The following is a 12966-nucleotide window of genomic DNA, read 5'->3' on the forward strand; positions in this document are numbered from 1 at the left end:
CCCCTCCCTCACTCACTCCCTCTCAAAAATAAATAAACATTGAAAAAAAATTATCTCGTGATTTTCACCTGCTGCATGTCTTGGGGTGAATTAAAGCTGTGCGTGTAATATAACTTCTCACCTGCCACTTGTGTGTGTAGCCATCGTGTGTCATTGGCTGTCGTAGTGATGGTTGTCTCTCACTCTATACGTGCAGACGCATATGTGCGCACATACACGTATTTATACGTGTATACACATATGATGCTCGCTTCTCAAACCATACCTTTTCTAATTGATCTGGAAAGGGGGTATTGGTCTTAAATCTGTGACGATTAACTTGAGGGGGGCACAGGGCTGCTGTTGAGCGGTAAGCTTTCTCTCCCAGATGTCGTAGTGCCACTCCTTCTAAAGCGCGAGCTGTTTCTGTTTTTGGAAATTGGGCAGCATATTCTGAGCGTTGAATCTGTTGGGGCGTATGATAAGAAGTCTTAAGTCTAGTCTTCCATTTTACCCAAAGGAACGGAGGGATGAAATCGCCACCGTGGAGACCATCAACAATGGAAAGTCCATCTTTGAGGCCCGCTGGGACATTGACACCTCCTGGCAGTGCCTGGAGTACTACGCGGGCTTGGCTGGATCCATGGCTGGTAAGCCCCAGCTGGGCCTTTCGGGAGCCACTGACCGGGAGGCAGAAACAGATCCTAGTGGTGAAGGGGAGACATCTGGGGCTTGAGACAGACCTGGCTTAAAATCCTGGGTTTAGCCACTCTCTGCATGGGTGACCCCGAGAATTACTTTACCTTTCCTTGTTGAAACTGGAGATGATAATCCCTGTTTTCTTGGGTTATCATAAGGGTTAAATGAGAAAATATATGGAAAGCACTGAGCATGGTGTCTGAGCTTCAGGCCAAGTTGTTGAAAAACCAAGAGTCAGTCAGTGTTCTCAGTATTTACTAGTTCTACCTAGTTAGCAAAAAAGATTTTCTCGATTCCTTGTGACGTTTACAGTAGTGGGTGTTGGATGGCTTCACAGGACCCAGGAGGGCTGTGGGGAGCCAGAAGTCTGACGTATGGGTCCTGCTCTGGAGGCTCCCCTTATTTCCATCATTTAAAAAAAAAGGTTTTTTTTAATGTTTGTTTATTTTTGAGAGAGACGAGTGCGAGTGGGGGAGGGAGAGGCTGAGAGAGAGGGAGACACAGAATCGGAAGTGGGCTCTAGGCTCTGAGCTGTCAGCACAGAGCCTGATGTGGGGCTCGAACCCATGAACAGTGAGATCATGACCTGAGCCGAAGTCGGACGCTCAACCGACTGAGCCACCCAGGCGCCCCCCCATCTCACTTCTTCAAGTTACTATCTGTTAGGTGCTCTCCGGTTGTAGAGACTTATATGAAATTGAGCGAACACGGGTTTGGAGGATGGAAAGGATTCTTCACTGGAGCGACTATGCAGAGGCAGCGTCCGCCCGGCGAGAATGAACAGAAGAGCGGAGACGGGGAGGAGGCCGGCGCAGTGGAGCACGGCTGAGCACGGCTGTTGGCGGAGTCTTGGGAAAAGCAGTCCTGCATTCTCCGTGACGCCCCTGTTTTCCCCTCAGGTGAACACATCCAGCTCCCAGGCGGATCCTTTGGTTATACCAGAAGAGAACCACTTGGCGTATGCGTGGGAATAGGCGCCTGGAACTACCCCTTCCAGATCGCCTGCTGGAAGTCTGCTCCCGCGTTAGCGTGTGGTAAGAGTGAACGGTTCTTCCACCCATGAGCTGTCCGTTCTGTCCCTCACCTTTTCGTGTGCGCGTGCACACACACTCATTTGCACACTCACGCTCCACATCATAAGGGGCCTGCGTTGGGGCACCCGAGGCCCCGAGGACCTGCGTCTGCTCCCGCCCGGCCTCATCGGGGCTTCTAGTGTATGTTATGCATGCGGATTACATCCATATTATTCCCACTTTTGTTTTTATTTTGTTTAAAAAATTTTTTTTTAATCTTTATTTATTTTTGAGAGAGAGAGAGACAGAGTGCGAGCAGGGGAGGACAGAGAGAGAGACACACACGGAATTGGAAGCAGGCTCCGGGCTCCGAGCAGCCAGCACAGAGCCCGACGCGGGGCTCGAACCCACAAACCATGAGATCATGACCTGAGCCAAAGTTGGACGCTCAGTTGACTGAGCCACCCGGGCGCCCCTATTCCCACTTTTATTTATCTTATTTTTGTTATGGAAAGGAAGAGTGTTCATTTTGGTCCTGGAAGTCTTCTATTTTACTGTGGAATTGATTTCGATTTGTGCTACTTGTAAGCTCTCTTCCTTTCTGGACAAGGATTGTGAAATGAACCTTTGTGTAGGAAGAGGCACTCGGGGGGGCGCCTGGGTGGCTCAGCTGGTTAAGCGTCCGACTTCGGCTCAGGTCATGATCTCACGGTCCGTGAGTTCGAGCCCCGCGTCAGGCTCTGTGCTGACAGCTCAGAGCCTGGAGCCTGCTTCAGATTCTGTGTTTCCTTCTCTCTCTGCCCCTTCCCTGCTCATACTCTGTCTCTCTCTGTCTCAAAAATAAATAAAACATTAAAGAAAAAACAAGGAAGAGGCACTCGGGAGCGTGGCTTAAGCAGAAGATACACTTGTTCCTTCCTTTGTGTCTTAAGAGAAATGGTAAGACTTCCTTCTGAGTGACTGGCGGGCTGACTTAGAGAGTTTTTCATACTGTTTAAAGAGGAATTGATGGGAAAAGAGGATTTATGGTATCTTAGAAAAATACAAGGTGTAAAAAAAGCATTACTGAAAAAAAAATGTTACTGTTAGGACATTGTGTTGAAATCGCACCTTTTCTCGTGCTGCTGCCTCGTGTTCTTCTGCTGTTTGCATGTTCTCTTGTGAGCTGGAGCTTCCATTTTCCGGGACGACTACAGCTAAGCCACTGGTTTGGAGACTGAACAAATTAACCCTTTCTGGTCTTCAGTTTCTACTTGTAAAGATTTTTCTTTCAGTTTGTTTTTGATAAAGTGCATGCATGTGAGCAGGGGAGAGGCAGAGAGAGAGGGAGGGAGGGAGAATATCAAGCAGGCTCTGTGCTGTCTGTGCAGAGCCTGACTCCGGGCTCAAACTCACGAACCATGAGATCATGACCTGAGCCAAAACCAAGAGCCGGACGCTCAACCGGCTGAGCCACCAGGCACCTGTGGAGTTGTTCTGGACTCGTCCTCCTGTCCCATCCTGTCCTCGGAGGATCACCAGTATTAAAAAACCTTTTGTTCTTGTGTCTTGGGTTTGTGCAGGTAACGCCATGATCTTCAAACCCTCTCCCTTCACGCCGGTGTCTGTGCTGCTGCTGGCTGAAATCTACACGGAGGCCGGCGTGCCCCCTGGGCTCTTCAACGTGGTGCAAGGAGGGGCCGCCACGGGCCAGTTTCTGTGTCTGCATCGTGATGTGGCCAAAGTCTCCTTCACTGGGAGTGTGCCCACTGGCTCGAAGGTGAAGATAAAACCAGCATCGGTTCACACACACACACACACACACGGCAGCGCCCGGCCGGCGTGGAGTAGATGTCGGAGGCCCGTCTTCTGATCTGACCTGGCTTGAACTGGGAGGGGGCTGCCGCAGGGATTGGGGGCAGAGATCTGAAGTGTGTTCCGAAGGTGGGAAGCAGGGAGGGAAGTACAGTGGGACGATGAGGACCGCCGACCAGAGGGGGCCCCGCGGGGACGGAAGCCCTCACCTCCCGCCCGCGTCTGAGAGCGCGGGGTCTGGGCCGCCGCTGTGTCTTTGATGTCTTAACTCATCAGTAGCAGCCACCTCAGAAGGAGGGGTATCTGCTCAGTTTATTTCAGATGTGTTGTTTTGACCTTAATTGAGTGTTAGCCTTGAACATAGTAACAGCATTAGGAGTTTCTACCCATGGCATGCAAATGAACAGTATTTTTTTAAAAAAATGTTTATGTTTATTTTATCTTTGAAAGAGAGAGAGACAGAGTGTGAGCAGGGGAGGGGCAGAGGGAGAGAGAGAGGGAGACACAGAATCCGAAGCAGGCTCCAGGCTGAGCTGTCAGCACAGAGCCGCATGTGGGACCCGAACCCACAAACCATGAGATCATGACCTGAGCTGAAGTTGGACGCCCAACAGACTGAGCCACCCAGGCCTCCCCGAATGAACAGTATTTTTAAAATGAATTCCCTCTTCAGAATGTCAGCTGCAGTCCTATGGTTCTTTTCAGGTGTTCTGGAAAAGACTGTTCTAAATGGGTGAAGGGCAGAGTCATCGACCGGAACAAGGCTGCAGGTCCCATGTAGTTGTCCCGGAGGCTCAGCTTCTGGTGGGCTTAGCCTGCAGTTTTATCTGTGCTAAGCTTCTGAATGTGTTTGTCCTTGTTAAGATCATGGAGATGGCAGCTAAAGGAATCAAACCCATTACCTTGGAGCTGGGAGGCAAATCTCCCCTGATCATCTTCTCCGATTGTGACCTGGAGAACGCTGTGAAGGGAGCGCTGATGGCCAACTTCCTCACACAAGGCGAGGTGAGCACTTGTCCCCAGCCGAGGGGTGAAAGGAATCTCTTTCCTTCCTCTAGCAGCATGTTTTGAAGCTGTTTCGAAATAATTGCAGATTGACAGACACGTTGCACAGAGTGCAGAGAATTCCCAGGCACCCCTGAACCACGTTTCTCAGATGTTAACATTTTATCACGTTTCCTTTATCATTGTGTTTACCTCTGTACACCCGTAGGCTTGTTATTTTTTCCTGTTTCCTGAACGGTTTGAAAGTTTGCAGACGCAAGACTCCTCTAACTTCTGTGGGCCTCTGTGCATTTCCTAGAAACAAGTGTGCTCTCTTCTGCAAGCACAGTGCACTCAGTAAAATCAGTAACCTCGCGTAGACGGTCTTCAGTCCACAGCCCCTCGTCAGATGTTGTCATTTGTTTGCCGGGAGTCCTTTTAGCGAAGAAACAGACCCCACACAACCTCTTCTTCTCTGGTCCAAGACCTAATTCAGGAAGGTGTGTTGCATTTAGTTGTTGTGTTCCCATAATCTTTAGTCTGGAACAGTTAGCTCTTTGGTTATTCTCCTCTTTCCAGGACCTTAACATTTTTGGGGAGTATGAGCTGTTTATTGTGTAGAATGCCCCTCATGATGGTGGGGAGTCCGTCTGGTGTTTCCTTTTGAGTAGATGTAGGTTATGCATTTTGGGCAGAAGCCACCACAAAAAGTGATGTTGGGTCCTCTTCGAAGGGCGGTTGACTTTGCCGAAGGCGTGTCTTCCTGGGAAGCTGCTGTGTCCTCCTCTGTGGTTCAGTCGAATCACACAGGAGACGGTGGCAGAGGCCTCTGTGCCTTCCCAAGCTGTCCCCCACTCATCTTAGCGCCCTTTGGTGATTTTTCCTGGAAGCAGTTTCTATTATGGTGGTCCCCAAATGATGATTTTCCAATTCTGTTGTTCTTTCTACATTTATTAGTTCCAAGTCTCTACCGTAAGAAGGAACTTTTCCTTCTCCTGTGTTTTTCTTTTTTTCTTTCCTACTCATTTATCATTATGGACCATGGATTCTTTCTTCTGTGGATTATAGTCCATTACTGTCATTATTTATTTTGATGCTCAAATGACTGTAGATCTGGCTTGTGGCAGCCCATTTCTGTGACCTTTCTTCATTATTCCGTGAGCATGAGTGCTTGGTGTATTTTTGGACATCAGGATCTACGGTTCTGATGGCATTGGAAGAGTATTCCTGCTCATGTCTCCAGGAGGGTCTAAATAGTCAGAATTGATTTGTGATTTTAGAGCCAGACATTGACTGTGAAATGCTTCAGGTTTTTATTAGGCTCATGCCCTTAGTTCTTGGTCTGTTTTCACTCTTCCTCCCCTTCTGCTCTTAAAATACGTGGCCCCATTCAGCCACTGACAGGAGGCCATGGGAGAAGTTATGTGGCTCATGGCACTATGAATGGCATTAAGGAAATGTAGACAAGACAAAGAGCCCTGACTTTCACCTCAAAGGGCAGGCAGGTTTTTTGCTGATAGGGTGGGATGTGTGGTCCTGTTCAGGATGGGGATAATTTTTAGAGAGGGAACTAACCTTTTGAAAAGGTCTACTGTCTCCTTTTAAGTTTAAAACTGCTGGATTCTTCCCCCTTTTCCTTTTTCTTTCCTTAACACACATACAAATTCATGTCTGTCTTTTAGGTTTGTTGTAATGGCACAAGAGTATTTGTGCAAAAGGAAATTCTCGAGAAATTTACAAAGGAAGTGGTGAAACTGACGCAGGGGATAAAAATTGGAGACCCCCTTCTGGAAGGTACAAGGATGGGCCCCCTCATCAACCGCCCACACCTGGAGCGAGTCCTTGGGTTTATTAAGCTGGCAAAAGAGCAGGTGAGGAACAAGCGGAGATGGCATGGGGCAGGGGGAGGGGAATTAGTCCGAGTTGCGCGTTACGTGTGTCGCTTTCCTCCTGGCTCGCGAGGCCTCAGCAGTGCTGTGCTCAGTACCTGCAGTGCAGTGACCGTGCGCCTGTTCAGGACACACGTACCACTTCAGGACTGCGTGTCAGGGTTGTAAGTTTAACATGAAATGTGGGGCGCCTGGGGGGCTCAGTCGGTTAGCGTCAGACTTCAGCTCGGGTCATGATCTCACGGTTGGTGAGTTCGAGCCCCGCGTTGGCTCTGTGCTGACAGCTCGGAGCCTGGAGCCTGCTTCGGATTCTGCGTCTCCCTCTCTCTCTGCCCTTCCCACGCTCATTCTCTGTTTCTCTGTCTTTCAATAATAAATAAACGTTAAAAAAAAAAAACACCATGAAATGTGCATTCTTTTTTCTTCTCCGGCAGGGTGCTAAAGTGCTGTGCGGTGGAGACGTCTATGTACCTGAAGATCCCAAGTTAAAGGATGGTTATTACATGAGACCTTGCGTGTTGAGTATGTCCTTTTCTTGTTGGCTTTTAAACAGTTTGAATTAAATATCAGTTAGAAAAGGAGATTTATAAAATATGTGTATGGTGTAAAGCAGGCATTGGCAAACCGTGTCCCCGCTGCTCAGATTTAAGGAGTAGAAGTTCTCCATTACCTCCCGTGTGCCCTCCCTCTTGGACAGTCGTGTGCGTTGCTTTACCTGAGACTCAACTGGGTCTGAACCTGTTGTTCTGGAAGCAAGAAGCTCAAAAAAAAAAAAAAAAAAAAAATGGAAGTGCATGTTTGATAAAAAACTAATGAGTTTCATTTTCTCAAGAAAGTTGATGAAGAATAGGTTTTTCTTTAACTATATGTGTCATTAACAAGCCCAGTTTGTCAGTATGGCAGTATCTTAAAATTAATGCAATTTAATAATTTTTAGCATCTCCTTTCAGTCTTAAACATCTCATGGCGTGGACAGTCGATTGTAGGGTCATCCCGCTGTCCTCAAACGCACTTATTTCTTCCCACCTCAGAGGTGACCACTGCCCTGGGTACCGCTGTTCTCATACCTTCTTCTGTCCTTTCACAGTATACGTTAGGATCCACGAATAAATGCCAATATGTAAAAACAGTGGTAGTATAATAGGCTTTAAAAAACTGTATTCAGGTTGAAGTACATTGTGTGATTTCTCACATCTTATCTAGAAGATAGATTCAGCCTACTATTGCCCTAAGGTCGACAGTGGGGTCATTTTTCAGCACTCAATCATCTGATGGATTTTAAACCTTGAGCCCTTGCTAAGAAAAGAACCACTGAGGTTTGAAAGCTGTGAACCTAACATCTATAACGCGGATTAGCTGGTAGTTACTACGTGAACGGGAAAAGGTTACAATATAGTTTTAACCATCAAGGTTGAGGATATTGTTTCCAGTCGAAGCTGTTGTAAGTACAACTGTTAAACCATACTATGTGTGGGATTAACCCAAATGTATTAAGTATGCACTTCAGAAAAAGAAGGAACAGAGTACGCATCAAACTCTAAGTAGTGCAAGTAGTGTAGTATAAGATAGTATAAATATTTATAAATAGTATAAATATTTCTCTGGTTGCTGGGATTAAAGATGATTTTTATTATAGTCTGTACATTTCTGAACACTACAGACTTTTCCACAGATAACATGTATTTGACAATTAGGCAAAAAATAATTGGTTTAAAGGTTATTTTAAGAGAGAGAGAAAGAGTGTGAAGGGGGGGAGGGCCAGAGAGACAATCCCGTGCTGACAACACGGAGCCTGACACGGGGTTTGATCTCACAAACTGAGCCAAAATCAAGAGTCCGGCACTTAAGTGACTTAACCGCCCAGGCGCCCTTGGGACAAAATTACTCTTTCTTTTTTTTAATTTTTTAATGTTTATTTATTTTAGAGAGAGAGAGAGAGAGAGAGAGACCGAGCATGAGTGGGGGAGGGGCAGAGAGCGAGGGAGACACAGAATCCGAAGCAGGCTCCAGGCTCCGAGCTGTCGGCACAGAGCCCGACGTGGGGCCCAAACTCACGAACTGTGAGATCGTGACCTGAGCCTAAGTCGGACGCTCAACCCACTGAGCCACCCAGGGGCCCCAGGAACAAAATTATTCTTAAACAGGCTGTGAACCTAGGCAAAGAACAGGGAGCTGACCATACTGAACTTTATTCTAGTGATTGCCACTTGGAAAACTTGTTAAAGAGGCAGATTTCCTGGCTCCTGCTCTAGACCCCTGAATGTAACTCTCAGGGACGGGGCCTCGTGATCTGCTTTTCTTTTCTTTTTTTTTTTTTTAAATTAATTAATTAATTTATTTTAATGTTTATTTATTTTTGAGACAGACAGAGAGCATGAACGGGGGAAGGTCAGAGAGAGGGAGACACAGAATCGGAAACAGGCTCCAGGCTCTGAGCTGTCAGCACAGAGACTGACACAGGGCTTGAACTCACAGACTGTGAGATCATGACCTGAGCTGAAGTCGGACGCTCAACCAACTGAGCCACCCAGGCGCCCCGTGATCTGCTTTTCAATGAGCCCCCCATTCATTTTTACTCACATTAAAGTTTGAGAGTGACTCCAGAGTCTAGATTAACTTTACTTAAGGTTTGGGAGTTAAAATCTGGTAAGTGTTGTGTTTCAGGCAGGAACCTTGCCTTTCCTGTATGTCAGTTATCACTTTATCTTTGCACCTCCTTTGACTTTCCAAGGTAGAATTCACTGCAAACAGAGACCTATGGGGTTCTCAACTTGCAGGAGATAAGAGAATATTTTCTGGGACTGCTGGGTGATACATTGTCCTGAGTCCTTTTCTGGCTAACGGTTTCCCTAAAAATTGTACGCGGATTACTAGTCTTCAAGGAATTAGGACGTAGTGAACCGTCCTTACACACGGTACTAAGAATTATTTAAATACATCCTTGAAGATAGTTTGGGTGTCCCCCAAAGTACCGTGTGTCCAGAGTACTTTCCCTCCTTTGTTATACACAAGCTCTAAACCAGCTCTTAAGACATTGCAGACTTGTCCTCTTTGCACATGTGTGAGGAGCTGGTTTTCACGCTTCGGCTAATACAAAGCTGATGTTCACGGTAGGGTTCTCGAGCTGTCCTTACTGCCGTGTATTCGAGCATAATCACCCTCCCCCACCCAGATCACTGACGTTGGCTTTATCACCCTGTTTGCAGCCGATTGCAGAGACGATATGACCTGTGTGAGAGAAGAGATCTTTGGACCAGTTATGTCCATTTTATCATTTGACACTGAAGCTGAGGTTCTGGAAAGAGCCAACAATACCACTTTTGGCCTGGCGGCTGGTGTCTTTACCAGGTATGTGGGGAAGGCACCTCCAGCAGCATTGCAGGAACAGGGGCCCGCTCGGTGTGCTCAGAGACCCTTACTCTCATTTCCTCCCTGGAGTTCACGTTGTCATTAGCATTTTCTGTTTGCTTCAGGTGGAGTCAGAAGGTGCCAGAGTAGCATTTTGTAGTTGCTCCTGAATGGCCAGAGAACTGCTGCCGTTGAGTTTAAAGTGAGCTATAAACATTGTTGGTGAAAATTCTATCCCATGTCATTCATTTCATCGGACAGATATTTAAGGTTCGATCTATGTGTCTGTGTGTCTATGTAAAGCATCGTGTTGGGTGCCTATTGAAAATGTACACGTCAGGGAATGTAGAAACCCATAAGCCTTTAAACGCTGGGCAGGAGTCTTCAAAAACGTGATTTTTAGCCGCTTTATAGTAGTTCCTAATCGGAATGCATTGTAAAATATGTAGGCATTTTTTTGGTTGTTGCGTATTTAGGATATTGTTTCCAGTTGTCGCTGTTGTAAGTAAAAGTGTGATTAATCTCTCTGTGCATAAACTGTTACCACGATAACAAAAGTAAGAAGCGATCTGGGAGCAGAATCTGCTTCAAAATGATGGCAGGTTGCTCGATTACATACAAACTTTGATTAGTCTTTGGTAGCGGTAGGAAGTTTTCTAAGACTACTTTGCACTTGGAATGACGCTGTTTCTTTGGTGACAGTCGAGGTTAAGTGTTCTTTGTAGCTTCGTGGCGAGCAACCTGGGGAGGAAGACCGAGGTCCCCCCTTGAGGACCTGATGGGATAGCTTCTCTGTGAGCTCTGAAGAAAAGATCGAGGGGCTGCTGCTTTCTCGTGTGCCTGGTTTTGGGTAGGCTTTATTTTCTAGAGTAATTTTAGGGTCACTGCAAAGTTGAGTGGAAGGCACAGAGGTTTCCCATGCACCCCCTCCCCGCAGCCGCCTCCACTATCAGCGTCCCCCCCCCCACCTCCAGAGCAGCCCGCTGGTTGTAACCGGTAAACCTACTTGGATAGATCGCGATCACCCAAAGACCACAGTCACCCTAGGGTTCACGGTTGGAGTGGTGCGTTCTGTGGGTTTGGACGATGGATCCGCTGTTACAGCATCACACGGAGTAGTTTCACTGCCCTGTAAACCCCCTCTGCCGACCTGCTTTCCGTGGTGTGAGGAGTGAGTGGGTTAAGTCACCCCAGCACAGAGCGAGGCAGTCACGAGGGGGGCGACTCCAGTGTGCTGCCACTTCCCTCACAGCCTTGCAGGTCGGTTCACGCACCATGCAGCATATCCGCCTAAAGCGTACGATTCAGTGGTTTTTAGTGTATTTGTAGAGTCGCACAACCGTCACTGTAATCTGATTTTAGAACTATGAACCTCCCAGGAACACAGGGACCGTTCCCCGCCCCTCCCCGCGCCCCGGCCCCCGGGGCAGCCACTAATCAACCTCCTTGTTATCTGCGTAGATTTGCTTACTTTGAATATTTTCTATAAACACGGCATCATACAGCAGGTGACCTTCTGTGACTGGCTTCTTTGACTTGGAATAATGTTTTCAAGGTTCCTTTGTGTCGTGGCAGCTGTCAGTACTTGGTGACAAATGGTCCATGGTGTGGATTCATTTTGTTCATCCGTTCACCTGTTGATGGACATTGGGATTGTTTCTACTTTTCTCCTACTATGAATAATGTCTCCGCGAACACTCCTATCTTTGTGTGGAAATGTGCGATTTGTGCCGGGTGTATACCTAGAGGAGGGATGGCTGGGTGATTCTGCTCAACTCTGAGGCACCGCTAAACTGTTTTCCCATGTGGGGGCACCGTCTGGCGTGCCCACCGGCCACGTGGGAAGGTTCCAGTTTCTCCACATCCTGGTCAGGGATGTCCTGGGACTGTCTGTCCTTTTTTTTTTTTTTTTTTTTTAAATGTTTATTATTGAGAAACAGAGAGAGAAAGCATGAGCAGGGGAGGGACAGAGAGAGAGAGAGGGAGACCCAGAATCTGAAGCAGGCTCCAGGCTCCGAGCTGTCAGCACAGAGCCCGATGCCGGGCTCAAACTCACGAACCGTGAGATCGTGACCTGAGCCGAAGTCCGGATGCTTAAACCACTGAGCCACCCAGGCACCCCACTGTCTGTCCTTTTGATTGCAGCCGTCCTGGTGGGTGAGAAATGGTGCCTCACTGTGGTTTTGATTTGGGTTTCTGGCAGTTGTCTTTTCCACTTTCTTGATACTGTCATTTACAGCACAAAAATTTTAAATTTTGACAAAGCCTGATGCTTTTATCTTTTTGTCTGTTACTTTTGGTATCCTGTCTGAGAAGGCTTTGTCAGACCCAAGATTATGAAGATTTATTCCTGTTTTCTTTGAAAAGTTTTATGGTTTTTGCTCTGATGTTTTAGGCCTGTGATCCATCTGAGTTAATTTTTATATATAGTGTAAGAAAGGGATCTCCCTTCATTCTTTGTGGATATGTGGGTAGCCTGTTGTTCTAGCCCTGTTTGTGACAATGTCCCTTCTCCCCATTTGAACTTGCTGCTGCTACGTGTTTCATAGATGCTTTTGGATGAGACCATGAAACTCAAATCCTTATATCTATTTTTGCCTGGATGACACAAGATTTAAAGCACACCTTGAAGAAACAAGAATCCGGCAGGATCTCAAAACCTTTAGACCTGGCAGTCTACCTTTTCCGTGGAAGTCGCAGGATAAACCGCTTCGCAATAATATAATACACTGTGTCTTCACAGGGACATCCAGCGTGCCCACAGGGTGGTGGCCGGGCTGCAGGCAGGGATGTGCTTCATTAACAACTACAACGTCAGCCCGGTGGAGCTGCCCTTCGGTGGATACAAGAAGTCAGGTGAGGAGCCGGAAAGTGTGGATGCAAACCCGGCCTGTAGGGATACGGGTTGTAATTCAGACCGCACTGACCAGGTTTCTGAACATTCGTGTCTCAGAATCACCTGGGAAAGTATGCAGATTCTGGTCCTCCCCGGACCGGCTGCAGTGATCTCTGGGAATGGGAACCAAGCGTCTTCTTATTTTCCTTTTCTTTCCCCCAGAGCTCTCCAGAAGGTTCTAATGTGTATGTAGCCTGGCTTGTGAACTGCTAGTAGGCATCTCAGAAGGGTTTCTCTTGTGGGTAGAATTACTCTTTCTTCACGGGCTCTGGTCGCTGGTGGCATAAAACCGTTCCTGGAGGCTCCAGACTTGGGGCATTTGTTGTCGTCCACTGTGGGGGGGTTTTTAGGTGGAAAGTGTCTC

At 47.3% G+C, this 12966-nt stretch overlaps 1 protein-coding gene across 5 annotated transcripts in view; it reads left to right on the top strand.

Annotated features, from left to right (window-relative positions):
• Window positions 1-12966, top strand: part of ALDH9A1 (aldehyde dehydrogenase 9 family member A1) — a 42511-nt gene that overhangs the window by 8542 nt on the left and 21003 nt on the right. For all 5 annotated transcript variants that reach the window (XM_042975567.1, XM_042975568.1, XM_042975569.1 and 2 more), the window contains exons 3-10: window positions 500-629; window positions 1578-1712; window positions 3254-3450; window positions 4350-4490; window positions 6152-6340; window positions 6793-6880; window positions 9565-9706; window positions 12450-12562. In XM_042975567.1, coding sequence (XP_042831501.1) covers window positions 500-629; window positions 1578-1712; window positions 3254-3450; window positions 4350-4490; window positions 6152-6340; window positions 6793-6880; window positions 9565-9706; window positions 12450-12562 — 1135 coding nt within the window. The remainder of the gene's footprint in view (window positions 1-499; window positions 630-1577; window positions 1713-3253; window positions 3451-4349; window positions 4491-6151; window positions 6341-6792; window positions 6881-9564; window positions 9707-12449; window positions 12563-12966) is intronic.

Source organism: Panthera tigris, chromosome F3, assembly GCF_018350195.1.
Source record: "Panthera tigris isolate Pti1 chromosome F3, P.tigris_Pti1_mat1.1, whole genome shotgun sequence".
In the NCBI taxonomy this organism is placed as follows: Eukaryota; Metazoa; Chordata; class Mammalia; order Carnivora; family Felidae; genus Panthera; species Panthera tigris.